The 27,825-nt window shown below is 41.5% G+C and overlaps 7 protein-coding genes and 1 long non-coding RNA gene across 12 annotated transcripts; 3 read left to right on the forward strand and 5 right to left on the reverse strand.

Moving 5' to 3' along the window:
• On the reverse strand, positions 1 to 3,673 carry LOC135341028 (NEDD4-like E3 ubiquitin-protein ligase WWP2; the record flags this gene model as incomplete). Its single annotated transcript, XM_064537494.1, is given in 9 exon segments — positions 1 to 84; positions 376 to 446; positions 499 to 864; positions 1,306 to 1,427; positions 2,110 to 2,224; positions 2,546 to 2,572; positions 3,132 to 3,172; positions 3,315 to 3,369; positions 3,469 to 3,673. Coding segments are annotated over 8 exon segments (843 nt in total), but the record flags the coding sequence as incomplete, so codon positions are not given.
• A 94-nt stretch (positions 3,674 to 3,767) lies between these two features.
• Positions 3,768 to 8,600, forward strand: LOC135341027 (cingulin-like). The gene is made up of 17 exons (XM_064537493.1): positions 3,768 to 3,953; positions 4,014 to 4,254; positions 4,312 to 4,559; positions 4,612 to 4,803; positions 4,921 to 5,159; positions 5,299 to 5,572; positions 5,626 to 5,714; positions 5,798 to 5,984; positions 6,114 to 6,198; positions 6,255 to 6,318; positions 6,375 to 6,471; positions 6,544 to 6,774; positions 6,836 to 7,128; positions 7,337 to 7,523; positions 7,584 to 8,019; positions 8,141 to 8,247; positions 8,387 to 8,600. The coding sequence occupies exons 1-17, from the start codon at positions 3,840 to 3,842 to the stop codon at positions 8,480 to 8,482; spliced, it is 3,180 nt and encodes a 1,059-aa protein (XP_064393563.1). The 5' UTR covers positions 3,768 to 3,839; the 3' UTR covers positions 8,483 to 8,600.
• On the reverse strand, positions 8,570 to 10,258 carry LOC135341034 (cytochrome c oxidase subunit 4 isoform 2, mitochondrial-like). The gene is made up of 3 exons (XM_064537501.1): positions 10,069 to 10,258; positions 9,828 to 9,959; positions 8,570 to 8,832 (listed from the first exon to the last, which is right to left on the reverse strand). The coding sequence occupies exons 1-3, from the start codon at positions 10,256 to 10,258 to the stop codon at positions 8,717 to 8,719; spliced, it is 438 nt and encodes a 145-aa protein (XP_064393571.1). The 3' UTR covers positions 8,570 to 8,716.
• Positions 10,257 to 13,929, forward strand: LOC135341031 (2,4-dienoyl-CoA reductase [(3E)-enoyl-CoA-producing], mitochondrial-like). The gene is made up of 6 exons (XM_064537497.1): positions 10,257 to 10,633; positions 10,678 to 10,735; positions 10,991 to 11,228; positions 11,434 to 11,606; positions 12,247 to 12,456; positions 13,691 to 13,929. Exons 1-6 carry the CDS (start codon positions 10,257 to 10,259, stop codon positions 13,748 to 13,750), a joined length of 1,116 nt encoding a protein of 371 aa, XP_064393567.1. The 3' UTR covers positions 13,751 to 13,929.
• Positions 13,894 to 15,567, reverse strand: LOC135341033 (transmembrane protein 42-like). Its single transcript, XM_064537499.1, has 3 exons — positions 15,382 to 15,567; positions 15,184 to 15,330; positions 13,894 to 14,086 (listed from the first exon to the last, which is right to left on the reverse strand). Exons 1-3 carry the CDS (start codon positions 15,559 to 15,561, stop codon positions 13,943 to 13,945), a joined length of 471 nt encoding a protein of 156 aa, XP_064393569.1. The 5' UTR covers positions 15,562 to 15,567; the 3' UTR covers positions 13,894 to 13,942.
• Positions 15,568 to 19,778: 4,211 nt separating this feature from the next.
• LOC135341802 (DDB1- and CUL4-associated factor 10-like) lies at positions 19,779 to 21,461 on the forward strand. The gene has a single exon (XM_064538461.1). The coding sequence runs from the start codon at positions 19,953 to 19,955 to the stop codon at positions 21,246 to 21,248; it is 1,296 nt and encodes a 431-aa protein (XP_064394531.1). The 5' UTR covers positions 19,779 to 19,952; the 3' UTR covers positions 21,249 to 21,461.
• Positions 21,462 to 22,419: 958 nt separating this feature from the next.
• Positions 22,420 to 23,707, reverse strand: LOC135341233 (DDB1- and CUL4-associated factor 10-like; the record flags this gene model as incomplete). The annotated part of the gene is made up of 2 exons (XM_064537748.1): positions 22,420 to 22,647; positions 22,949 to 23,707. Coding segments are annotated over 2 exons (978 nt in total), but the record flags the coding sequence as incomplete, so codon positions are not given.
• Positions 23,708 to 23,980: 273 nt separating this feature from the next.
• On the reverse strand, positions 23,981 to 27,757 carry LOC135341803 (uncharacterized). Of its 5 annotated transcripts, XR_010396651.1 has the most exons (5): positions 25,072 to 27,757; positions 24,912 to 24,996; positions 24,780 to 24,835; positions 24,655 to 24,717; positions 23,981 to 24,587 (listed from the first exon to the last, which is right to left on the reverse strand). It is a non-coding gene; the product is annotated as an uncharacterized LOC135341803 (long non-coding RNA). The 5 variants fall into 5 exon arrangements; XR_010396647.1 differs by having other exon boundaries at positions 24,780 to 24,996; positions 25,072 to 27,756; XR_010396649.1 differs by having other exon boundaries at positions 24,912 to 27,755.
• Between the last annotated feature and the right edge of the window lie 68 nt (positions 27,758 to 27,825).

Here is a 27,825-nt window from a genome sequence, read left to right on the forward strand (position 1 = left end):
CGGTTGTGTGGGAGTGTTGGTGAAGCGTGGGGCTGGGGCTGGGGTTGGTCTGGAGGGAGTGGCGGACGGAGCAGGCGGAGGAGGCTGTGTGCGTGTGAGGTGTGTGTGTGAATCAGAGCTCACAACAATGGTATTATTCTGACACGCATACACAGTTAATGTAATCTAATGGTCTACATGTATGTGCAGAATGAGCACAACAATTACACAGCAAGGTGATAAATCATAAGTCAATGGTGAATCCTTGCTGAATAAAAGCTGACAACACCTGCACTAGAGTAGAGTACATGCTGATGACTATGGCTAAGAATAGTGTCCAGTCTTTTGTGTACACAGACAGTCACAAACATAACGTACAGTGACAATGGCCCTCACCCTTGTTGGTGGTGTGGGTGCAACCGTCCTCGGTGCCGGAGTGGGCGTGACAATCCGGGGAGCAGGAGTAGGTGTGGTCACCTGGGGTGTGGGTGGGCGTGACAATCCGGGGAGCAGGAGTAGGTGTGGTCACCTGGGGTGTGGGTGTGGCATTACTTGCCGTGGGAGTACGCGGTTGAGCCGAGGATGCACCCAAAGCACCTGCAGCAGTCACCATCACATCTGGCAACAAACTATTAATAGACGAGGTTCCGTTTTGACCTCCCGTGGCACCGAGAGGATCGCTACTATTTCGTCTGTGTTCATCGGGCGTATCAAGGTCGAGGAGGTCAATCCCGTTGGTAGTAGCCGCTATGTCTGTGTCTGTCTGTGACTCAGTTTCTCCTGATGACTGGTGAAAGTTGAGATCGTTTAGTTCAAAGATAATGTCTCCACCTTTCGTGTTGGACTTCTCTTTTGTTAGAGGTAGTGACAGTTGGAGATTGTTTACTGTGATGAATGATGGGATCTGATTAATATACATGTACATGTGGTATATACACATGAAATAATATTGAACTCGGTGGAATTCTGAGAAGAGGTCACAACAAATGGTGATTGGAATCTCAAATAAAATCCCCTTTAGCCATACAAGTACCTGAGGTTAGAGAGCATACTGTACATGCACTACGTGCAGTTCTGTACAGTGTGTATACGTGCACCTTCCCAAGTAGACAACAACCATTGAACATACATGCTCACAATGAATCTACTTGGCAGGATGGGATGCTCAGAGTCAGCTGATGTGTGATATCACAAGGAAACCAACACTCAAACAAACATGCTCAAGCCTACAAAATCACATTACATTGACAATACAACGTGCTCTACATTTAAAGCGAAAACAAACATTCTAGCTCATGTATATACATGATACTGCAGTGTCCTTACAGCTGGGTCCGTGACGTGCGACGAGCTCCCCTAAATTGAAGATGGCCACTCCATAGTTGGTGCTGAAGAAGGAGGACTGACTGTTCACTATCAGCTGCACCTTGCTCGATGACGTCACCAGTCTGTGGAAAGAGGGAGGGGGAGGAATCAAGGAGCATGTGCACGATGTACGAGCTAAATACTGTGACTGTCAAAACAGACACAACATGTACTTCATTTTAGCGGTACACGTAGTACGTTGCCACAAAACCCTTTGCAAAGCTTCACGAACGGAAATTCGAACCACACACCTGAAATCTATCAATCAGGAAACCTATCACGAAACTTAGCGAGCTACCAAAGTGCAAAGCTTTTTTACAACCTACACGTACTTGTAGATGTACCATAGACACACTACTCTGTCTACAGAGTTTAAGAGGAAACAATGGAGAGGGCATATCGAGCTGCACTAATGTAGAGGGTTGATTCAGTAAAATTGCAATTATGGCAGGAAATGGTGGGGTTCTGTGATGTGGCTCTATATGTAAATGCACTCCTGATAAAATCTATATAGCAGTGTATAAATGGGGGACATTATATAGACCACACACACACAGATCAAGCTGCTAATTATCAGATAGGAAAAGCTGTTCATATTGACAGTGATAGTATCATAATGAGGTAAATAATACAATGTACACGTACAAACGTACACTGCAGGTTGTACAAAGTTACACAGCTGTTGGTGTGCTTAGTAAGTATATACACACATCAGATGCATGGTATGTTGGTATACAAGCTAGTGCTGTGCGACTGTGTACTCACAAGGTGAACTCTTCGTCCCAATTTGGGGTGGCGGTTTTCTTTAGAACATCCGTCTTGATGTTACCCTTCTGACCGTCGACTACGACCTCACAGAACGGGTTACAACGCGACACTCCTATAGGTACAACACATATGTGCTTTGTATTTAATCAGTATACTTCCTTCCCAAACAGGTGTGCTTTAGCAGTTTACATGTAGGGTAGATACACTGTGCATGTAGGGTAGATACACTGTACATGTACATTGTAAGTGCACGTGTACAATTTCTTAATTGAGGAACTAAGAGGAAACACTGGAGGAACACACGTTATACATGTAACTAAAGTGAGAGCGGGATGCTAGCGTATAGCGTTAAACATCAATTTACTCAGTATACAAACAGTAGTTATGTGCTAGTACAAAACCCGTTCGTATTGTGCAAATGATGACAACTTGCCTGACGTGTCCAGGCTGGCACTGATCACTGGGAGGAAAATATAATATTTTGGGTAGATTATTAATATGAACAAGATCAAGCAAGCAATACACCCAGTGTCAAGCATAATACAGTGACTGGTGCAAGTATTGGTGAAAACACAACAAGAGCTTCAAAGACCCTTCATGTGTGCAATTAACTGTAGGGAGTGTACAAACATGTGCTCTACACAGAATAAGTGCCTACTGTCCCTAGGCAACTGATGACAGTCACCTGTGCAACAACCTACTCAGTACCTTACAAGTACCTCAAAGCACTTCACTAATACTCTCAGAAAATCCTTTAAAGGTTACAAAGCTCAAAAACCTAACTCTGCTTCTGTCTAGGGAATACCAAACTAATCATCTTTGGATACTCTTAACTTATGAACCGTTTCATTGTGTGCCCTTAGCACACTGTACTGTATATACATACGTATCCATGGCTACATTCAGAATTGTCACAACCATATACTCGTTCGTGAGCACATCACTCACGGTAATGGTCAAACAATGGTGAGCCCAACAGAGCACTACAACGTTCTTACAAGGTCCTCTACACAACTCACCTCTTAGGGTCATCTGTGCATACGAAGGCATCACATACTCGCTACACAGGGCACAACAAGAGCATAATTATTGTAAATAGTAATAGTCATATGAGAGAAAAATCGTATAATGACAAAGTCTACCAGTGCAGTACAGTCCTTGTCATGTTGGCAGCTGTACTCTATACCTATAAATGTACGTACCTAGAGTTTCCTGCCATGGTCGATTTTCTACCCGACAATAGAGACCTTTGTTGGGCTGTATTGAACAAGAAACAGTGGACAGCTGTTACAAACAAACTTACTTTGGTGTGCAGTGTTGACTATACCACTGGATTGAATTACAAACATGACTCACTTGAATGATCTTTTAGACTTGATCTAGACCTGTTTATCTCTATCAACTCTTCACTGTACTATAACACAACCTTTAGCTCCATAGTACATTCAGCATGGAGAGTTTTTAAATCTGTCCAGAACCAGAACAGTCGTCAGTACACAGTGTTGATTCAGGCAATCTCTATCACATGAGTGTTGTCTCATAATAGATAAGGACATGACGCAACGGGATTTCCTCAAACTGGAAGGGACAGCCCCATACAAGCCACAAAGGGTGTGTCAGCTCAATTTTCTGCGCATGCCTACTAATGTTGCTACAGGCTACCTGGCAGAAAAGAGGGGAGGGGCTTGTATTCTGTTTTCAGTGTGTCTTTCAGCTCAAACGTATACATGATGTCTTCTACAGAAGTTGGAGCACCTACACAGGAGATAAGCAACATGGAAAGCCCTGAGGCTACAACTGAAGAGAATACTGAGCAATCTACAGCTGAAGCTAATCAGCAGGTAGCTCCCTAATGTCTCCCATTTAGCAACTTTAATAGTTCAATTTTCACCTTTTAATAGGTTGAGCCAGAAGCAGACACAACTCAGCTAACTGATGGTCTATCACAGGAAAAAAACCCCACAGAACCAGTAGATGATCAGCAACCATCACCAGAAAATGTGGAGTCTGAGCAACAAGAAGGATCTCCTGATCAGGACATTGAGCAACAAAATGATGATACACTTCAACAAGGAACTACAACGTTAACTGAAGGAGAAGCTCCCACTGAAACTACTGCTACTGACACACAGCATGAGCAAGGTAAATAGACGCTCTAGCTCTTGCAGTTACTGTTAACTATGCTTTTACACTCTTCAGGTGAATCACAAGAAGTCAAGGAACCAATAGAAGCTGCCAACGAAACTACAGAGGGAGAGGCCACTATACAGCCAGAGATAGACAATAGAGAAGCTTTAGATGAGAAAGAGATTGAGACGACAGAGCCAGAAACTAGTTCGGGTGAAGAACCAGTTAAGGATAAGAAGGAAGAACCAGTCGCCACTGAGATAAAGCAGACAAATGCTTCTCGGCCTGGTACTGATAAAAGTGCAACAGATGCAGAGAAGGTACAGCTATAATAATGTTTGTGTGTATATGCTTCAACCACATTAATTACAGGACAAAAAAGACAAAAAGAAAGAGAAGAAACGTGAAAAGAAAAAATCCCGACAGGCCAGTAGAGATAATGAGAGGAAAAAGCTAACGTCTGCACCAGCAATTGCAACAAATCTTGAATCCATCTTACTCTCACACTTCCTAACATCAGATCTTGAGATCAGTGGTCATGTGGACTCGGCAGTATTTTGGGAGGTGGGTCTGCAAGTTTTACCCTAAATTGACAATGTAGGCAAATATCATCAATGTATATAGGATTTAGCTAGATCAAATGTTTTTTATTCTTTCCAATTCTGTCTGATCTATCTGTAGATCCTTCAATCCCCTGAGCTGAACCTCCAACTGGGTACTGAAGAACTATCCGCCCTGAATGGACTTGTTCAACAAGATCAATCGGGACTGATTGACTATGCTCAGTTCTCTTCTCAAGCAACTGAGCTCATCGCTTCCCTCTATCAACAGCAGCCAGCATCAGAGGAGCATTGGGTACAACTAACGGCTAAAGATGGGAGTGCAACTGTTTCCTACAACAAGCAAACTGGAGAAACGAGGTAGATTAAAACATTGAGGGTAGATCCTCAAGGGTAGACGTTTAGCCTCGTAACTCAATTTTAGTAGCTATAGGATAAAAATATGTACAACACAATCTTTAATTGCAGTGTGTGCTATAAAAAATTATTATCTCTGCAGAGAGAGTGCAGCAGAAGAATTAGACATTTTTGCTAGCACCATTGAAAACCTGTTTCGGAGCGCAGATGTGGAAAACAGAGGATACATCACACGGGACGAGTTTGCAAAGCTACTCCAGTCCGAACAAATGGCGGTGTACCTTTCTCACGAAGACATGTTGCAAATGCAGCAGTATTTCGACAACATACCTGACGGGATGGCTACCTACACAGACTTCTATCCATTGGGCAAAGAGATTATTCTGAGGCTGTACAGAGCTAGAGATACGTCAGATGTAAGATTCTTGTAGTCTTAGGTCCATTACACCATGTGTTGTTCTACATGTAGTCTGAATGGTGCCAACTGGACAGTACTCAAGGTGTTGTCTGGTTCAACAAGTTCACAGGAGAAACACGAAAAGAACCTGCTGATGACAGGTGAGCTATACTCCAGCGATACATGAGCTTTATATTACAAATGCAATGATTTTATGCACAGATGTTTGTTTTGCTTTATACAGACAGCAAGAGATTGCTTTTCTGAATCAAGCCTATGCCCAAGTCGAGGCTGTGAACTTTGAGTTGGAGCAGTACAAGCAGCAGAACAAGGAGCTACAGAATGAGCTGGCACAGGCTGCAGAGGAACAGGAAACACTAGCCACACAGCTTTACGAGACGGGTCATCATTTGGACGAAGCTGGTGCTGAGGTACGTCTCTATATAGACACAATTCGGCAAGGCTCCCAGCCAAGCCAATTCCTTGCTATGGGTCCTATAGAGACGAGGCTAGAGAGATCAGTGTGAATTAACCTGTACAAACGTTTTCTTGCCCATAAGATTGAAGCAAAGGACAGAGAGTTAGAAGAGGCTAGAGCTATTATTCAGAGCAAAGAACAAGATATTGAGCAAATTATGAGAAACAGTAAGTTGGAGTGCTCCTGTTGTGTGTATTAACATGAGTGTATGTATTTGTTCCAGTGGGTGAGTTTGAAGCACTCCAACAAAAACTGGAAGAAATGGAACACGATATGAAAATGGCTAGGTACCTTCATACATATAGTGTACTTCGCTAATAATATTATATATTTTTCTGTACAGACAAACAGTAGCTGTTCGTGATCAAACAGTTGCTGATCGGGATACTAACATCTCAGAGCTGCAGAGAATATCTGAAGCTATCACGGACAAGTTGAAGGTATTTGCCATAGACAAAATAATGATATCTATATACCATGATTATCATATTCTGTATAATACTTACGTACAGTCGGCACATGGTCATATGGACGCTAGGGACTCCACAATTGCTAGCCTACAGCACAAGCTAAACTTTCAAAAAATGGAAGCTACAAAGTACAGCAAACAAGTCGTGGAACTTGAGGAGACGCTTTCAGTCACAGAGCAAGAACTGACATCTACTAAAAAAAATTTGGAAGAGAAATCAGCTGCTCTCACTCAAGCTCGGAAACACCTCAAGAACTCCAGAGAAAGGACTATGGTATGTAGTTCAATGTAGCTAGATATAATGTTGTCACATCTGTTTTAAATTTTTGTCTTAGGACCTAGAGAAAGACTCGGATAAGCTGACACAAACACAAGAAAAGTTCCGCAGTGCAGAATGTGAGATTCGTACTCTCAAATCATTCCTCACTACAAAGACAGCCATGATTGAAAAGACTAAGAAGGAGCTTCGAGAGACTAGAGCCAAAGTGGCTGATTTGCAGGAGAAAGATCGTAGGAGAGCAATCATACTGGCTGATGTTCTTGAGAAGACAGCTCGACAGTTCCAGACTGGTACATCACCTACACGACTAGTACAGCTGGACCTAACACACACGCCCATGGATACAAGGTAGTGAAGTGGTCTATATGCTTAGAAAGCATACATGTATATAGTATGCATAGTGCTAAAAATGAGCTGTTACTGTAGTATAGCATCCAATGTTCCGTGCTCTACGTGCTGTGTACATCCATATTATCGTACGTGCAATAATTATAAGTATATGCACACTCAGAATCTGCAGTACTACTTCTATGCTTCAAATACACTCAATCCACAGGCCAGCTAGTGCTCCAGCGCTACCACAAGATCAAGATGGGGACGAAACTGATGGACCAGTACAATCTTCAAACCCCCGAGTGCTGAAATCATACACTCTCGGCAAATCCACAGCTTCACCATTTTACGGTGCTACTCGATCATCTCCTCCACAAAAACGAGCCAGCAAAGCCAAGCCAAGAGGAAGGGTATGTGGCAAAATAATTATGTCCATTATGTACAATATACTTTATGTGGTTCATTTGCAGTCAAGAACCGTTCCCAAGCTTCCTCCAATTCCAAAAACTGGACTAGTTCAGAGGCCAAGTTCATTCGTTTTCCCGACACAAAATGACCTTCGAAAACAACATTTCGAGCGAGATAAACAAGTGTACGATCACGTTCCTTCGAATCCACAATGCACATGTGAGCTGTGTCAAATGAATGCGTCTGTTGTCGGACCAAACACCCAGGGTCGAGAAACTGGTCAATCCGGTTTGTCAGGATTCCAAAGTGACATAGACCCCCGAGAAATGATAATGGCTCGGCAGTTGAAAACTGGACAGAGAGTGGTTATTAGAATGAAGAAATCAGAATATGACTTTGAGCCACAGCAACTGACTGGAATTGTGAAATATGTGGGAAAGATAGACAGTGAATATATTGACAATAGGATCTACGTGGGAGTCAAGTTGGATGAAGCAGGTACAGTGTTGTGTGCATGCATGTGTGCGTGTGCGTGTGTATGCAAGTTAATTGTCCTTAAAAACCCTCTTATATACATGCATCCATGCACGAGGTTAAGCATACGCTATGTTCTGTATAGCTGGTGACACTGACGGATTGATTAAAGGAAAGAGGTACTTCACATGCCCACAAAAGCACGGAAAGATTGTACGCATCTCAAACGTAGTTGCTGTTCTACCCAACAAGGTACACATGTATGATATCATGTTTACTGCTATGTAGTGCTATGGCAACGTGTGACAATGATTCTAGTTAACTTTCCCAATATTCATACTGTATACAATGCAACAAATATAACGATCCACCACACCCACTCACTATACAGAGCGTATCCTACAAGCCACTCAAAGGCCTCACCAAGAGAAGCCCTTACGGAGGAGCAGCCCCCAAGAAAAGCACTAGTAGTGTAAAAGTTGTATAGACACCTTTTATTAAGCACTCTTCATGTCTTCTTTTTGTGTATGTGTACGTCTAATTAGAAATTTCACCTGTAGCAATTTTTGTCTACCACAGTACACAACATTTTCATCTGAAGATTCCGTTATGCTAATTTGAACATAAATATTAAATGCACAAGCAGCAACATACAATACACTACATGGTAAGACTACACATACAATACTAGACCATTTGGTTCACTAATGGAGTCAGAGAACTAATTCTTGCCGGAGCTGAGACCTTCGATGGGGTTGGATTTCTGTTGGAGCAGCTTCTCACGAGTAGCAGCTTCCCACTCTTTGTTTTGGAAGGTGGGAGGTCTCTTGGGCCCAACTGAGAATAAGGATAAGAGAACACATTATAAATAGACAAAAGAAATTCCATCCTATCAAGCAATGCATTGCTAATACCGTATACTGGGTTCTTGCCCATTGCTATGTGGTTGCTTAGGTATACAGTGGTTTATATACATGTACCATACACACCGTTATTAGTCTATAACTATAACTTTCGACTGCGTATAGTTGATCATTATTTTGCGAATGACACTGTACAAGCCTAATTTGGTTTATGCACATGCTCACCCTTTGTGTCTTTCATTGCAATCTGTGTGAAAATTCACAATTGGCAAATCGAAAAAAGTTTCATATTTGTGTACGGTAGCTATGATGGATGATGTGCTATTAGTGTACTAGATTTTGTACAGCAATTAATCCCGTATCAGATCCGGTCCAGTAATTGCACGTCGTCAATGACAATGTCTGTTTTCAAATAACGGCCACGTCTGAAAATGCTATTAAAACTGCATCATAAACGATTAGTACGGATACTCGTGCAACAAGGGATTAACAGCACTCATAACAAGCACTGGCAAGGTTAATAGCACTTGGCTTCACCTCGTTTAACCAAACTATTAATTATTAATCACAGGCTGCGGTACTGGCCTATATGCTAGACATGCAATGTAAACACAGAGAAAACTAGAGCACTGAAGTGCTAACCCTCGGCTGTTACGTTGACATGAATAGATCTATAAAAACCAGAAGAGTATTAAAAGAACCAACAACCTACGATTTCACTAGAGACCGGTAAAGGATCACCTGAGGCTGTAAACGCAGTGCTATGGGATCCAGGTGAGTAGACTCACATATCACAAACAAACAGACAAACAAACCAAAGTACTACTATACCCGTGGCCGCCCCATGCGCGCCTCAGGTAATTACAAAGCCTTAAACCGATTTAACGTGTTTTAACGTGTTCTTAAAATTAAGAACGATAGCCTTTGTAAACTGAATGGAATGTTTAATGCTATTATGTTCTCACGTACTTGTGTTACTGAGAAAAGTGGACAAGAGGGTACCAGCAACCACACCCACAAGAACAGCAGGGATGACTTTCCTATACTCTCTTCGTGGAGCCGCCAACTCTTTGAAAGTAGCCGGGAAAGAGGCCCTGTACACTGCAGGTACGTAGAGGAGAGAAATACAGTGTGCTTTATATAGAATACAGACATAAAATATGCTTAGAATACTGCTCAAAGTATTCTAAGCAAAGTCCACACATCTTACACTGAACAATTTCTTCTTTAGTAAGCTCTTTCCAGGGCCCTCTGGCCTTCTGGGCTAGCTGTTGTAGTTGAGGGCTCTCCAGCACGGCTCCTTGGTGAACAGGGCAGGGAGTCGCCACTGAGGGCCTGGCATGGTTATAGGGATCTGTCAGAATCGCACTAGAATACCACCTCTTCGCTAGGAAAGCCATGACTAGACTGACCAGACAAACTTTACCAGATAAAGGTCAAAAGGTCGTGAAAAGGAACAAAGATCTACCCACGTGCGCCGTGGATAAGTTTTTAACTCTACCATCACTGGAATTTTTCTGCACAGAAGCCTCTAAGAAGAGCTTTGCAGCTAATATGTTTCATCTGAGAGTTACTTTGAGGGTCTGCTCCAGATGGTCATCACGATGCTATAGTAATGGAGCTGCTGACAAGTTTCCAGCAATAAAAACTCCACTGCTGCCTCCCAATTTCATGGCTGGGAGGAGTGCTTTCATCACTGGAGGTGGCACCGGGTTGGGCAGGGGGATCACAGAGGTGCTGTCTGCACTGGGGGCCACTGTGGTGATTTCAAGCAGGTGAGGGAATTAACGGCTGCATTGTTTGTTTACTTTCGATATAGGAAGCTTGATGTACTGGAGAAAACGGCAGCAGAAATAACACAATGCACTGGAAATAAAGCAAGTACTGCATCGCTTCAATACTGAATACACATGACACCTATAATAGTTGATATCGAAACAGTACCACTAACGTATTAGATCTAAGCATAGCTTGGCTATATAATTATAGCAACATTTTTTATTAGTGAAATTGAGCCCTCTTTAAGAACTGTTAATACAGTTTATCTATGGTATTTTGTATTTACCAAAATATTATATTGATGTTTGACATTGAGCTCCAGTGCACTCATATGTACAAACGTTGGTATGTAGGTTCATGCAGTAGCCTGTGATGTGAGGGACCCAGAAGCCATTGCTCGAGTGGCGGACCAGTGTGTGGAGCTGTGTGGTGGACTACCCTCCATGATTGTCAATAATGCAGCCGGTAACTTCATCTCTCCAACGGAGAGGCTCTCCTCTAATGCTTGGAGGACTATTGTCGACATTGTGCTCAACGGAACTGCCTATGTTACTTTGGAATTTGGGAAAAGGCTCATTGCCGCAAAGCAAGGCTAGTTGTCACACACACTGTACAAGAGCAGTAATCGGTTTTCTTTTCTATATAAAAAAGAGTTTGTAACCCGATTTCAACAAAAATGCATGCAATTTGTGAAGATACATGTACTATTATGTATCCAAAATTGTCATTTTGCCAAGAATAGATCTATAAAATGTATCGGCAATAAAGAGATAGGTACATATTCTTACTGGCACAGGTGCCAGTGTTGTATCCATAACGACGACGTACGCCCAGAGTGGGTCCGGGTTTGTGGTGCCCAGTGCAGCGGCTAAGTCTGGTGTGGAGGCCATCACTAAATCCCTCGCTGTCGAGTGGGGGAGGTACGGACTCAGGTTTAATGCCATTGCTCCTGGACCCATTGAAACCAAGGTAATGGATGTGTGTCTGAAATTGTTCCAGTCATGTCTTGTGGCACATAAGCAAATGTATATTGGGGTTTGCTCAGAATGGGGAACACTTTCGTATAATTATTATGTTGCTAAATAAAGACTAACATAGTGGAACCTCCAAAGAACAACCACACCCTATAAAATGGCCAAGAGCTCAGGTCCAGATTGAAACTGTAATGTAAAGCAACCTCTCAGGAACTCTACTCTGTATAACTAGCAGCTTTCTAGTCCCCAATCAGCTTTAGCAATGGAAAATAACCTCCCTACAGCCTTTTAAAAGTTGTAGGAGCTAGAGAAACAGTTAGCAAAGCTCCAATATTCATTTGTAACAGAATTGACTCAGAGAGCATACATGTGGTTGCCAATTAAAACTTCTCAATGATGACCACCTCTCTATAACGGCCAAAAGGCTGTTCCCCAAAGGTGTCCGTTTTATGGAGGTTTCACTGTACATCTGTACAACTAACAAGTCTTGTGCACTTTATTAATTGACCTAAACCTAAATTATTGTTGTAGTGCACAGGTAGTAGTCGTCATTCTCACAAACGAAACCTGCATGTGTTCCTCACTATCAACTGCACTTTTGCTAAATCTAATTGTTGTGCATGTTTGTTTCATAGGGTGCCTTCAGTCGTTTGGACCCCACTGGTCAGTTCCGGGAAAGTATGTTAGACTCCTTACCTGTGGGTAGACTAGGGGAAGTAGAGGAACACGCCAACCTGGCCGCTTACCTCCTCAGTGACTATGCCAGCTGGATCAACGGGGCTATCATCAACTTCGACGGTGGGCAGCTGCCTTCTAACGCTGGGATGTTCAATGAGTTGAAACGGGTAAGTTGTATCATGAGACCGAGTGTTTTATGAAATATCCAGGCACAAGCACAAGGGGCCTGTGTATTCCAAAGATTCTCATGCTATATGTGTTATTTATATCACGACGATCCCTTACTAAACCATACCTCGAGGCTACGCGACCGTGTAATATAAGTACGGAAGGGACTGTACGACTTTCAGTACACCCTTGTAACCTTGACAACGTGATGTAATCTTTGTTATACCCTAGTGTATTCGATAGGTGGGTGAAGAGGCAGAACCATTCCAATAGAAGAACCAACTGTCAGTTTGAATGGACTATTTCCATTTCATAATTATTTTATTGTGCATGGTGCTTATAGTTAATTAGTTAGCACGACCATAACCAACATCCTACGTTATAAAATACAGTTTAGCATGGCTTCAAGGACATAGTCTGCAATTAATCCAGGCTCAGTTAAATGCTGCTGTTGATGATACACATTCGATAGAATACTACTTTGAGTGCAGATAATAGCTAGATCACAAACTTGAAACTTGAGCGGCTATATTCGAGGCAACCAGGGCTGTAACATTCTTTTTGTTGCTAATATTTCATTCTTTTTGTCGCTAATATTTCGTTCTTTTTGTTAGCTCCACCCTGTTCTAAGATCCAACTGTCAATAACGATTCTTTTGTCGTTCCAAATGTAGACCATTTCCAGATTCAGTTTTAGAACAAAGACGGCAGTTCTTTTAGGATCTGTAATCAATGTACATGTACAGTTAAACATTTCAGGCCTTAGTAGACCCAGGAGCCCATAAAGAAAAGGAGCGGCTAACTACGGGGATCACATCTCGTAAGTGGTTATGACCGCATTTCCATATATGCAGGGTCCATGCACTAAGTGGTTGAATCCCTACACGTGTTATACGCAATGCAGGGATGCGGTTTGCAAGCACTTAGTCGCTTCCATACAAGGAAGTGCGGTTTCACCGGCAATTACGAAATGTGATCCCCGAGTGTACGTTGAAGTTGGCCGCTCCTTTTCTTTATGGGCTCCTGGTAGACCATAGATAGTATCTATGAGTAGACAATGCTTACAATTAATAATGTTCCATAGGGAAGCAATTTCAAGTCGAATCTCCACCTATCCCCTAGGGGGTAGGGCATTAGTTTAACAAAATTAATGCGTACTGTACTGAAGGTGTGTACAGCCAAATACATTGCTATGAGGATTAAGTATTGATTGTTTCCTCATGCATGCACACAGGTAACTCCAGAGCAGTGGGACATGATGGAGAAGATGATTAAAAGCACAAAAGGCTCTTAATAAATCAGAAGCTATAGTTATAGGAACATTTAAAGCCATATCCCTTTTAATAATTATATATATACCAATTATGCTGTAGTTTGAGGTTACAATTAAAGACGGGTAGTAATTTTAGCGGTTTTCTCTGTTTGGGTACTAAATAATTGACCATGTTACAATGATGATTTGAAGGGGGAAAAGAGTTTTATCTATCTATCTATCTTTCTTGTCCGTTTGTTGTGTAACTTGATCTGAGCTTCCATAATTGATCATGACAAGTCCAAACAGTATCACAGATGCTCCCAACCACCAGAGGAGGGCCAATACTTCACCAAACAGTAGCTTCCCAAACACAGCCTACACGTGGGAGTCAAATAACAAGATAAGTGGATCTACATGAACTATAAAAATTATATACAAACATGGATAATAAGTTTGAATGAGGTTTAATGAAAATGCTCATTTTAACCCCTGAAATCATAAACAAGAAAGTCTCCCAGAACAATTGGGGCTAAGCTAACAAAGATTAGCTAGTACATATATAAACATTGAGAGATTGGACGCTAAGTAATACTTAATGTGTGCACGAGGATGAATGCTCGAGGTTACATAATGAGCGTAGCGAGTGCTTTACTCAGCTGAGAGCATTATTGCATCATCCGAGTGAACCAGCATTAAAACACGTTGGCTAGCTAAATGTGTTATAAAGGTTTTATTGCTGATCACGAAGCTGAAAACCTTGTTCAAGCTAGTGCTCAGACTAGAAAAAGCTACCTAGCTTCAAGCTGCACTGTTGAGATGACTAGGATGACTTGAATGGTGATGAATCGAAAAGAAGTGTGCAATAAAGTACAGTCACATGACTGGATTTGATGGATGTCATTCTGTAGGTCACATGATCAGATATGCTAATGCACATAGTAGGGATAGATCTAGATCTACTACGACGTTGTCAAGATAACAAGGGTGTATTAATAAAGTCATACAGTTTATAATACACAGCCGCGTAGCCTTGAAGCTAGCCTCGATTCCAGGCCGCTCTTCCTTGTTTAGGCCTTGTGAAGGAGGCTACCTTGAAGCATGATTTGGTAAGCGGTCGTCATAATTATAGCATGAGAATCTGCACTACACAAGCAACTCACCTTCGTGCTTGTGCCTGTATACAGTGGAACCTCTGTTAACAACCACCTCCGAATAATAAAGGCCAGGCACCCAGGTCCCAAATGAACAGTTTGTGTACAAAACAACCTCTCAACAAAGGCCACCTCTGTATAAAGGCCAAAGCATTGTTCCCCAAAGGTGTCCGTTATAGAGGGGTTCCACTGTATTTCATAAAAATACTCGGTCTCATACTATAATATATAAATCTGTTACGAATATCCCTGACATGAACCATAAACAGGACAGTATGCCATAGTAAAGGGTCTAAGCTATAACAATAGCGGGATAGGTACCGTAAAGAAGAAATTAGAGACACTATTGACAGCAGCAGCTTCCACAGTTGAGCTACATCGATTGAGAGCTCTCACAAACAGTGCCCACATGGCAGCATTGAACACGAGCATTAATATGACACACACACATCTCAGCACTATCACCATCTGCATGGAGAGAGAGAGATAAAATGAGCCTAGTGAAATGCATACCCTTACAAAGAAGCAGTTTTGCTTTGAGAGCCAGTTGCAAGGGACAGCAAGTTTTATTGTAGTTCCATTCTGGTCCAGGGCTAGCTTGGAGTTCACTGAGGCCAGTGCTGCACACAGCCCTGCACAAACAGACAAGGAAAATCCTCCACTAGCCGGCATAATTTCACTATTACTGGTAAAGATCATTAAGATACCTTACACTTACAGCATTGCATTTTGCATGGACATTGTGTTGTGCCAGCACGTACATATATATGTACATGCAGGTCTGAGAGATTGATATAAGTTTCTCTACAATGACTCAGACTGACTCTAGCTCTCTGGGTGATAGCACAGTAACAGAGCCCCCAGAGCCTAATCATCCAGACTCAATGACAGTTTAATAAGTTGTCAGTGGAGGAAAACTGCAGATTGCTGGCTAAACATGATCCAGCATAGATAGAACAGTAATCTATGGCTAAATCATCTATAGTAATGCATAAGTTTTGTGACACATTTAAACTAGCTCGTCATAAACACTGTACTAGATCTAGTCACTATTTATAGACCACTTCCCCAGTACAGTTTACATTGCCAAACTGTCTTTTCTTTCCAGAAAAATTATGAATGGTGAAAGTTTTTTCAGTTTGACGGAGTAGGATATTCCATAATCCCCTACGAATTGTCAAGAAAATTCTCAAGCTTCAGCCAGGTAAGATACTACACCATTGGTTTTTAGTGAAAGAATTGCCCGGGCCCTTCGAATTAATATTTATCTTTTCAGTGCCATGCAATTTATTGATATAATTTATACAGGGGTGCATTGCAAAGAACTCTGTCCCCATCACAAGAGCAAGCTGATGCATCCTCAACAATTTCCTTGCCACTTTCCAATCCCTCAACTCCTGAATCCTCTGCATAGCGGCTTTAGAGTGGAAATTCATTGGCGACCAGAAGTAGATGCATCCAAAAGATGTTTGGACGATTGTGCTCGTTGTGAAATTATGCGTACTCTTGTATGTTTGCTCTTCAGCCGGTCGATATATGGCAAGCCTGACAGGTTATACTGTGCTCGACAACTAATTCTAAACTTAAAAAGTATCCTTTCATAAAGGATAGTGGATTGGGGGGAATAGGATATGTAAGTCGTATACCATACAGTTGGTAATTTCCGGGGGGCAAAATATTTGTGGTTGAACACTGGACCACAAATGTTTCTTCTTTTTTTAGCAATCTCGTGGGAAAATAAAATGGTGGAGCATATCCGTAACGAAATAAAAATGATCACAAAAAACGCTCGGGTTCATCCTCAGATGTGGAAGTGTTAAACGCTTTAGACTGACTTACATTGAGGCGTTACATCCATCTGGGGTGAAAGAGCTTGAAGACTCGTCCAGCACCAACACACATATTTCTGCTATTATACTCAATACTGTTGCCTTGGACGAAATCAACTATCAAACCAGGCGCCTTTTCATTTTGCATGAAGCACGCGAGATGTTCAGAATATCTTCGAACAATGGCCAGCACTCAGGTGCGAAGCATTGGTGAGGATGTGTTGACATTTAATTCATTGTAGTTAATTTTACAGGTTGAACTTCAGCTTATAACAGGTGATGAGGACTGCAAATCCAACTTTCTCTCCAAATGGAAAACGTATTATCTGACTCTTCTGCGGTATGTTAGGCACAGAGGAAGCAAATAAGTGCATGCTTGTGCTTTCAGCAAGTTTGCTCAATATTATTCTTTCAATATAATTATGTAGATGCTGTTAGTGTGTGAGTTGAAAGTGCTGGGATTAGCAGTGAGGGCAAAGAGGCCAGACTGTATTGCCTTACATAAGGAGTATACAACTCAGTGAGAAATTTTTCTGCTATGCCTTAATAATAATTACGCATTTTTATACGATGCAAGCGTGGATGTATGCAGTTGCTATATAGTGCTCTTTCATGTATGCAGTGCAGTACATGTTGACTGGTTTCCCAGGATGCCTTATGTAATTCAGAAATCAGATGCACCCCTAAGAATTGCCGCTATGGTAGGAGATCAGAGGAGGTACGACAACATCACGTGCGTGGAAATGGAATTTCAGTCAACAGCAGTAAAAAGTACTGTATAATGCATGTGGTCTGAATGATAACGGCCACGCCCACCACCAGCATCTTTGCTGCACTTTAATTGACATTCCACAGTACGCATGCACGTGATGTTGTTGTACCTCCTCCGGTATATAGGTGGATGAGAAGGTGCAATACTTCACATTTGTGGAGCAAGCTGTTGTTTTTGAAGTTTCTTTACTCCCTATAAATTATTGCTCTGTTTCTCATGTTTTCATGCTATTATGCATAATATCATGTTCAATATCCTAAAGCATTGGGCTTATTTTATTTTTTGGGTCACCCCAGCCCATACTTAGCTATTATGTCGGATATCAATAATCACTTTTTAGTTGTTTACCCATGCCGCACCACTGATAGTATTTCACTGTAAATGTTCTATTAGGTATTATACAACCTATAGCTATCTCACAGTTGAACTTGTTGAACACATGGGTGGGGGGGGGCTTCACCAAGGTATATTGTCACTATATATACCCCCTTTATGGCTGGGGACGGGCACGCCCATCTAGGGTTTTGCAACCTATATATCTGATGCACTGTACCTGATGGTTAGAGCCGAGCTAGCCTCGAATCCAGGCCGATTAAAATACGTATTTTAATCGGCCTGGTCTCGAGGCTAGAGCCGAGCATGCATGGTTCAAAGTGTTGCAACTTACTAGAGTTAAAATTGCTGTGCATGGCTAGATTTAACCAGTGTAAGTGTGTTGCAACCAAGTGACGGTTGAATTAGCTGGAGACGGTCAGTGTGATGTTAGGGTGTTGTAACCAGTTTATTATGCCTCGGTACGCATGCGCAAACGAGGTACATTGTATATATATTAAGTAACTGGAGTATGGTAGATCTAACCAGTGTAATGTTAGGGTGTTGCAACCATGCATCTAATTAACTAACAACTACATCAGTTACTTTACCTATAATTATACACACAATGATTGTGATTTGAAGCCAACCCATTTTGGGGGGTTATTGTGATAGTGCCCAACAATGACTATTGTACACACGCTAACTTCATAATAATGCACTGATAGATCACTATACAGTCAGCAAAGTTTCTTTACATAACATATAATTGCTTTGTGGGGCTCTTCCACATCTTTGAAGAGAAATGAATTTGTTGTCGTGTCAACGTAAGTTGCATAACACACTTCTTTCACCTTTTCAAACCCTTGCTTCTCATAAAGTTGCTGGGTGTAAGCGCTTGTGCAAACTACTCCAGCAAAAGTGTGGCCATGATTGACAGCATGATCTAGACTTCGCTTGACTAACTCCGTTGCAATTCCCTTTTTTTTGTAATCAGAAAGCACACAAACTGCATACAACTCCAATATCTTGTCTTCTTGATACGTTGTTAATATTTGCTTGGAATCCATTGCACAATTAAACAAAGGCCAGGCTAAAGCCCATTCTCTTGACCACCCACGTTGAATATACTCATCAAAGGTTGGTACAGCATCGGTAAAATCTGCTACTGACTGAGAACGACAGATTCTAATGCTAACCATTAATTTTTACCCGTTATTTCGTCCACTGCACACCAAGACAAACCTTGCTTCAAGCAATCAAGAGTTATTTGGCTGTCTGGGCCTGTCGGTATAGTGCATCCAACAGCCTTCAGTAGTGGATCATAGGGTAGATAGCATGTATTGTAAAGCTCAATTGCTTCTTGACACAGCTCTGGAGTAGTAATAAGCTGATATGTTATTGCCATCATTGATATATATCTGTAGTCTCAGCAGCCTGAATCAGCTGCCCTTCTTTAATTGGGAAGACCATAGACCATAGATCTAGATTGGAAGACTGTCTGAGCATGCCCTTTTTGCTAATGAGTGAGTTACTCCCCTATTGCCTCGCGTCATAATTAATTTATCATCAAGTTTCACGGAGGAATTGTGAGTGTACGGAGAAAGAAGAGAATATACGGAAGCACAACACCAAAACTTGCTCTCCTAGCTAGCTAAAAGACTACAAACGATCATATAGTACTCCACAATAGTTATAAATAATGCCTAGCTATATCCTGTGACATAAGAAAACGAATAGCATAGTCATTGTTGAAGAAATGAGCTATAAACTTACAGTGTAAGAGTTTGTTGCGCTTTCTATGGCTCCTGTGTTAATGTAACACTTATAGTAGATACTAAGATTGATAAACTAGTAGAAAATGCCTCTTGGAGAGACTCCAGAAGAGATAAACACAAAGAACAGTAAAATAGCGCTGACGGTGCATAAAAATACCTGCTGAGTCAACACAAATATCATGTGGGCGTGACATCCTGTCATGCTGCAGGAATGCAATACGGGAGTAACTCGACTCTCATTAGCAAAAGGTCAACCTATGTGGTACCTCCGGCTTCCAGCTCTGATAGATCTGATAGCTCTGAAAGATCTCTGGTAGAGATCTATATATATCCTATATATATACATAATTATACCGGTATAGTCGTGTGTCTTCCTCCTCTGATCTGACAAATGATCTGATGGCAGGTAGCCAGTACAATGGGCAATCAATTTACAGTATCTTGGAGGAGAGATATTACAATCTGACATGCCCAGTCTCAGCTGCAAGTCACACGGTGCATACAAGACTGTACCAAACTGCAAAATGGTCGAATTCGGAGTCCCTGGCCAACAAAACAGAGTCAGTTCATGGATCTGTCTTCAACATTGAATTCTCTCCAGTAGACGACCTGGCATTAACTGTGTGCTCTAATAGAGCTATTCTATCCTACGATCCAAGGTTGAGTTCGTCCAAACCAATCCATGCACTTCGAAATGCTCACGATGATGCTGTAAACTGTTTAACATTTATCGATCATCATTCATTTGCAACTTGTTCGGACGACAAAACCATTCGGATTTGGGATCTACGACAGCTCAAGTATAGTATAGCAGTGCTACAAGGCCACCAAAACTGGGTCAAGAACATTGAATATGACAAGAACTCAGGACGTCTGTTTAGTGTTGCTTTGTACGATGGAGTGAGGGAGTGGAAGATGGACAAAATGTGCGATTATACGAGTGAACAGTGCGATAATCTCGTCTTTGAAATAATTGACCCTGTTCGAATGAGGCTCTCCCCCAACGGCAATAAGATGTTTATCAGTGAGCGAGACAATAAGTGTACGGTCATAGACCATTTCAATGGAACATGTCTCAAAGATATAGCTCCTATCGTTAAAGATCTCCGTGACAACATTTACCAGTCGGGCACCTACAAGCTGGGGTGCAATCGACCGTCAATGTACACAATGAGTGAACGAAAAGGAGATAGTTCATATCGATCAATCATGTCAGCATGTTTCTTTCCTTATGGTGAATTTATCGGACTGAGGCATATTGACATTAGAAATAACCAATTTCTGTGTGAAAACTTAACTCTTTTTGACCTAAGACAAGACGTCTACAAGCCAAAATATTCATCTAAAGACTGTCAAAGGAAATATTTGAAGTATGCTGATGAAACTTCACCTCGAGAGTCGTTGGACATTATCAAAGAGATTTCTGTGAGCAAAGATGGTCGAATAATTGCGTCTCCATTTGATAGGGGTGTTCGACTACTGGCTATTGATGAGCAAGCTACACCTCCAGACTTATTTTTTGATGATCGATATCACAGCTCATACAAGGAACAGAGCACTCTTGATCTTCACGCCATGCAGACTATGACTGGGCACAAGAGAGCAGTACTGACTTGTAAGTTTGCTAACAATGATTTATTGCTAGCTACAGGTTGCCTTGACGGACACATTCTTTTTCATAAACCTCGTTTCTAAAGTAGAATGTTTGTTTTATCATGTGAATTACTATAATTATGTAGACGTATAAGTGTGCACTTTTCACCTCTTCTAGTTTTGTGTGACAACTTTAATAATCTTACGGTGAAGAGTGTTAGTGTATAGTGTATAATTAATTGTCTATAGTTTGAGGTAATTTGCATCAATTATCACTTTTCACCTCTTTTGGTTAATAAATGTGATCTTCTTTAATCAGTGTTACCAGGAGTGCATATTCATGCACTCCTGGTATTAGTGTATAGTGTATATATCTAGTTTGAGTACGTAATGTCTGTTAAAAGTAACAAGGTAGCACTAATTAATGGGGTCTAGTACGAGAGTGTTCTCTGCGCAAAAACAATCAAGGAGATTTATAGCCGGAAGAAGGCTAATCCGTGAACAAGCCCGTGGCCAATTTTATGGTAAGCTACAGTACAACATTTATTTTCTGCGGCTAATTGTATATACACAGAGGAGGTCGGACATATACAAATTTATGTTATATTATTCTTACATGGCTTGTTTTGCTCTCAAGCATTACTTTTGTTGTTTTTGTGTGGACTTAATTATATACCTACAGGGTTTCATCTAGTGGGGGGGCAGGGGGTGAACCTTCCCCTCAAAAATGTTGAGAATAAGGACATTATCACGTTAGTCACCTCCTATAGATGGAACCCTGACCTATGCATATTCACTGACTCACTATAGCAACCATGTATCAGTGCAGCAAAGAGCAGGCTGCTCAGTGGGAACCTCTGGCATGGGTGGAAAATTCAGCAACCTCACCTCGAGCCTAAGCAATTATCGAGAATGTTAAGAGAGATTGACATTGACCACCTGATCATTTACGATGCATCTGACGTCAATGAACGTTATGTGCAGTGAGCTGATGACATAATTATGTTATGGCTTGTATTTAATTCTAGCTTTTAAAAGTTTTGATATTCCGGTTTTAAGTATCATAGGCACGAGCATGTTATAATATTATGTAGAAAATTATGTGTGTCAAATAAATATTTCTGATCATCCCCTCACATTCAATCATACCTCACCACGTCTAATTGAAGCGTTCAGAGCTGATCGAGCTCAGTGAGCCGCAATACTATGCAGCTCCACACCTCCTATCATTCAATATACAGCTGCAAAATACATATAAACAAACAAACTATAGAGCTATAATTCAGAAATGAGATTTATGAAAAAGAATGTGTCCATCAAGGCAACCTATAGCTAGCAATAAATCATTGTTAGCAAACTTACAAGCCTGTACTTCATTATTGTGCCCAGTCAGAGTCTGCATAGTGTAGAAATCAAGGGTGCTCTGTTCCTTGTATGAGCTGTGATATTGATCATCAAAAAATAAATCAGGAGGCGTAGCTTGCTCGTCAATAGCCAGTAGTCAAACACCCCCCTCATGCGGAGATGCAATTATTCGGTCATCTTTGCTCACACAAATCTCTTTAATGTCTAACGACCTTTTTCCTTAGTGTACTTCAAGTACTTTTTTTGACAGTCTTTAGATGAATATTTTGGCTTGTAGACGTCTTGCCTGAGGTCAAGTAAAGATAAATTCTCCCTCATTATGTCATCTCTAAAATCATTATCAGTATGCCTCAGTCCGATGAATTCACCACAGTGAAAGAAAAATGGTGATTTGATTGATCGATTTGTATCTGAAGCCGTTCCTCTTTGCTCACTCATTGTGTAAATTGATGGTCGATTATATCTCCTGTCAATGTTAGTGTAAAAAAATTATCACGGAGATCTTTAATGACAGGAGCAATGTCGTTGAGATAGTTTCCATTGAAATGGTCTATGACCGTACATGTATTGTCATGCTCACCGATAAACATCTTATTGCTGTTGGGGGAGAGCCTCATTTGAACAGGTAAATTCATTTCGAAGACGAGATTATCGTACTGTTCACTCGTATAATCGCACATTTTGTCCATCTTCCACTCCCTCACTCCATCGTACAAACCAACACTAAACAGACGTCCTGAGTTCTTGTCATATTCGATGTTCTTGACCCAGTTTTTGTGGCCTTGTAGCACTGCTATACTGTACTTGAGCTGTCGTAAGTCCCAAATTCTAATTGTTTTGTCGTCCGAACAAGTTGCAAATGTAAGAGGATCAATAAATGTTAAACAGTTTACAGCATCATCGTGAGCATTTTGAAGTGCATGGATTGGTTTGGATGAGCTCAGCCTTGAATCGTAGCAGAGAATAGCTCTATTAGAGCACACAGTTAATGCCAGGTTGTCTACTGGAGAGAATTCAATGTTGTAGATAGCCCCAAAATCTGACTCTGTTTTGTTGGCCAGGGACTCTGAATTCAACCAGTTAGTAGTTTGGTACAGTCTTGTATTCACCGTGTGACTTATAGCTGAGACTGGGCATGTCAGATTGTAGCAACTTTCCTCCAAAATATTATAAACTGAATGTGTACTGGCTAGTACCTATATACCTGCCATAGTTGCTGCTGCTTAGCTAGCTCGGCTCTGCTGTTGTGGGTGGGGCTCTTTGTGAGTTTCCATAATATCTCTGCGCATCGAGGGGTCCGCAACGGGCCAAAATTCTGTACGAGATTCTGGAATCTTAATTAATTAAAGATTCCAACGAGATTCCGAGATTCATTCAAGATTCCAGAGATTCCATTCAAGATTGCAAGATTTCTAGAAGATTTCAAGATTCCAAGATTTCTAGAAGATTTCAAGACTCCATTCAAGATTCCTACAAGACTTTTGGCTAGTCCTGGGCGTGGCCTTTCAGAAGGTTGTGGGCCACGCCCTGATCTAGTCGATCGCCGCCCTCCTTCCGGGCAACGGTAGAGGGCGGCGGCGCCCGACTTGCCCTGATCTACAAAGCTAGATCATAATACTAGATCCATAGCCATAGGCAGGCTAGGCTATAGACATCTAGTATGAGCACATTAAAGTATATGAATTGATGAACATAAAATAATTATACTTGTTGACTATAAAGTCATTGATTCTAACTACTTTATCGACACTTGGTGCAATATCATAATCCCTTTTTTACTTTGGCGGCGTTGATGCATCTACCAATCTTCACATCCGTCACAGCCTACCATCCCTTGGCCATCATCTGCACATCGACAGTAGCAATAGACAGGGATTTTCAAAGTGCGTGCAGGTCCTGGTCTTTTTGTTCGGAAGACAGTACCATTGTTTTTGTAGTGAAACACGTGTACAAGTGGTCCCTCATTTGCTGCTGGTCGTAAACGAGGGAACATGGATCTAGTCCATGTGCAATGCTGGTACAATATGCAGCTGCAAACAGTGCACAGTCATTTGGTTTGGGAGAGCTTTGTCCATCCTGTGATGCGCATAATTACAATTTTTCATGTACACTGGTACACTGGTATACTGCAGGTTAGACTCACCGGCACCATAAGCTCACTACCATTAAGATGAGAAGGGGAGCCTTGTCCCTCGCTTCGTCCATCCTGTGATGCATATACAAACAACAATTATTACGCTGGTATGCTGCATACCACCATAAACTCACTCTCATTAAAGAGTGGACAGTTTGGACTTGGAGCCTTGTCCCTCGCTTCGTCCGTCCTGTGATGCATAGATCTATATATAATTATGCAACTTTCAACTATAAATTATTACGCTGGTGCTGCATCAGACTCACTCAACCATAAGCTCACTCTCGGCATTAAGAGTGGGCAGTTTGGAGCTGATTTTGGGAGAGCTTTGTCATCACTTTACTGTTCAGCCTGCAAATTTTCATGACTTAAACTTCCAAAAACACTTCTAGCTCTGTGTTCTTGGTCTTATATGATGCTTCTTACCATTCTGGAGGGCGTGTAGAAGCGTTTTTTTCTTTCCAGGCCAACAAACTCTCACAAAATAATAATAATATGTAGACTAACTCCACTTAAAATGGCGGCCAGAGCCAAGGAAAACAGCCTCTTGTGAGCTTTCAGTAGCCTTTTTTCCAAATATCTCTTCTACATGCCCTGCATATAGTGAAGCTACAGTAGACTGTACCTAAGCTTTATAGTAAAAATGTCTATTCGAGCCATAAAATGACTACTGCGTTTCAGCTGGACTTCCAGCTCATTCTAGCTGGAAAAGATCACTAGATCTAGCTCATGAATAATTAATGAGCAAACGGTTGACCGTAACCTTAATCGCTCCCTCTGATTTTTATCTAGGTAGAAAATCATCATTATTTAAATTGGCACCCATGAATTAATTAATATACATGTACATACTGCATGCATGATTGCATATAGGCGCTACATACAGGGATTATGATCAGATGGGGTTGTTATAAAACAGGGAATGAGAAATGAGGAAATGAGAAATAAGAAATGAGGAAATGAGGAAATAAGAAATAGGAAATGAGGAAATGAAGAAATAATATATATATGTTTACAATCATCACCATGGCATTAATTTTCATCACAATAATTTTATGACATTGTTATAATAATAATTATTATACACAAAAGTAATGACTGATATCAGCCAAGAAGCTAGTAGGTGACTAAGTATTTAGTTATCAAATATATAATTATAGTGGCACCTCCACACAGTACAGGTTGTCGGACACATTGTAAGAATTAAATTTTACCATCGCTTCAGATGGCACAGTGAGCTTTCTTCATTAAAGGTAGCATCAGCTTTCACTAGGCATTGCTTGTGAGAATGGTAATGGGAATTGCTTTCTTCACGCTGTAGCGAGATTGGATATGATACCAGTACAGTGTACTAATGTCATTACTTCCTGCAGCTTTACGACAGGCCTGAGTCCCATCCACACAAAGTCTCCCCACTTACATTCAAGTTTCCTGCAGAATTTGACTGTATCGGACTGGCAGATCATTAGAATTTGCTTGGTTTGACAAACAGTTTTGGAGGTTTCTTTGCTGTTACTTACATGTAGATGTTGACATTGAGTCCAGTCCATTGACTATCACTTGCCCACCGGATTGTGAAATCAGTGAATGTATTGCCAGTATAGCCACGCACAGGTAAATTGTTTGAGACTGTGGGACTGTAGGACAGTACATGTAAGTACCGTTACGTAGGTAGATCTGATCTCTGAACCATGCCAGTCGTACATGGCACACAAGTAGATAGAGGTAGAGAGTGTCACACCGTGTACCAGAGGAACATAAGTTCTGTATGGTGGCAGAGCACCAGGAAACTTGTCAGCACCAGGAGGTACGTACCTGTAGCTCAGTAGATGTTAGCTTCGTCTTCAGACTTGCTCTGCCGATAGATATGCTCTCAGTCTGCCTAACAGCTCATTTCTCGTTCTCATTTCCTCATTTCCTATTTCTTATTTCCTCATTTCCTCATTTCCTCATTTCTCATTTCCTCATTTCTCATTCCCTGTTTTATAACAACCCGATCAGATGGCAGAGGTCAAGAAAGCAATGTCACAGGTCCAAACCAAGGGCGTATACAGAGAAGAGGGCATGCAACTCACTATGTATCCTACGTACTCATCCGACTTCGTATCAGAGACCGGATATGCTAAAAATAGAATCCAGTATACGGACGTGAACAAATGGGCGGTGTTGTTTACGGAGTTATAATTATGGGCGTGTACATCAGAGCTGCCTACCTAGCTAGCTAGCTAACAGTGCAGTATTATTTTAGAGAAGTGTCATGACCAGTCCTAGTCCAGCCAGGTCCAAGACAACCCCTTCGAGCATGAAGTTGAGTGCTGGGCGCATTGTTAAGAAGTACCAGAGACTCAGGAAGACAGATTATTGTACCTAGGTTTCATCTTCTTGGAGTTGCAACTGTTGGATGGTTTGCCTTTGCCTTTGACACTGCTAGTACAAGCCATACTGCTGCTGAGAACTAGTTTTACTATGCTGCAATCGAGCTAGCTAGGATTTACCTTGTGCGGTCAAAGGTTACGCCGTGGGCGTTTTTGTGGGCAGTTCTAAAAATAGCTCTGATGTTGTGGCCCAGAGCTTCTGGAGCAACGATAGACAGAGTGCATTTTTTGATGTCAGGGTCTTCAACCCGTACGCACCTACCTATCGCCGCTCCACCATGGCCCAGAGCTACAGAAGAAACGAGATGGAGAAGAAGAGAGCATATGAACAGCGTGTAAGAGAAGTCGAACATGGATCGTTCACGCCTTTGGTTTTCTCTGCTGCTGGAGGTATGGGTCCGGCTGCAGATATTGTCTACAAGAAACTAGCTTCAATGCTGGCAGAGAAACAGGACAAAACATACAGCACAACTCTGAATTGGATGAGATGTAGGCTAAATTTCTCTCTCATAAGATCAGAGATTATGTGCATCAGAGGCTCTAGGAAGTCATTCACACTGGCACTATTGACCTAGCAACTCAAGAAGGCCGGGTGCTATCGGTCTGAAACATGTGTTTTCACCCAGGAACTTTATAAAATTATGTCACATGTTTTTGTTGTTTTTTCTTGGTTTGTTTTTTTGTTTTGTCTTTTGTCTTTTATCTTCTCACTTGCAATAAAAAAAAAAAAAAAAAAAAAAAAAAAAAAAGCTCAATACGAAGTCGGATGATTCTGAGAATGGGGCGAGTTGCATGCCCTCTTCTC

The sequence above is a fragment of the Halichondria panicea genome, chromosome 9, assembly GCF_963675165.1.
Source record: "Halichondria panicea chromosome 9, odHalPani1.1, whole genome shotgun sequence".
In the NCBI taxonomy this organism is placed as follows: Eukaryota; Metazoa; Porifera; class Demospongiae; order Suberitida; family Halichondriidae; genus Halichondria; species Halichondria panicea.

Excerpts from the sequence above, each read along its gene's own strand:
- LOC135341027 (XM_064537493.1), top strand. The coding sequence starts at position 3,840 with ATGATGTCTTCTACAGAAGTTGGAGCACCTACACAGGAGATAAGCAAC. Across the intron at positions 5,715-5,797 it reads AAAGAACCTGCTGATGACAG|ACAGCAAGAGATTGCTTTTC; the intron begins GTGAGCTATACT and ends TGCTTTATACAG. Across the intron at positions 6,472-6,543 it reads CTATCACGGACAAGTTGAAG|TCGGCACATGGTCATATGGA; the intron begins GTATTTGCCATA and ends ACTTACGTACAG.
- LOC135341033 (XM_064537499.1), bottom strand. The coding sequence starts at position 15,561 with ATGATCTTTACCAGTAATAGTGAAATTATGCCGGCTAGTGGAGGATTT. Across the intron at positions 15,331-15,381 it reads CAAAGCAAAACTGCTTCTTT|ATGGTGATAGTGCTGAGATG; the intron begins GTAAGGGTATGC and ends CTCTCCATGCAG. Across the intron at positions 14,087-15,183 it reads TCTCTAATTTCTTCTTTACG|GCTGTGTTTGGGAAGCTACT; the intron begins GTACCTATCCCG and ends TCCCACGTGTAG.
- LOC135341031 (XM_064537497.1), top strand. The coding sequence starts at position 10,257 with ATGACTAGACTGACCAGACAAACTTTACCAGATAAAGGTCAAAAGGTC. Across the intron at positions 10,634-10,677 it reads ACTGTGGTGATTTCAAGCAG|GAAGCTTGATGTACTGGAGA; the intron begins GTGAGGGAATTA and ends CTTTCGATATAG. Across the intron at positions 11,607-12,246 it reads CTGGACCCATTGAAACCAAG|GGTGCCTTCAGTCGTTTGGA; the intron begins GTAATGGATGTG and ends TTTGTTTCATAG.
- LOC135341034 (XM_064537501.1), bottom strand. The coding sequence starts at position 10,258 with ATGGCTTTCCTAGCGAAGAGGTGGTATTCTAGTGCGATTCTGACAGAT. Across the intron at positions 9,960-10,068 it reads TAAAGAAGAAATTGTTCAGT|TGTACAGGGCCTCTTTCCCG; the intron begins GTAAGATGTGTG and ends ACGTACCTGCAG. Across the intron at positions 8,833-9,827 it reads CACTTTTCTCAGTAACACAA|TTGGGCCCAAGAGACCTCCC; the intron begins GTACGTGAGAAC and ends CCTTATTCTCAG.
- LOC135341802 (XM_064538461.1), top strand. The coding sequence starts at position 19,953 with ATGGCAGGTAGCCAGTACAATGGGCAATCAATTTACAGTATCTTGGAG.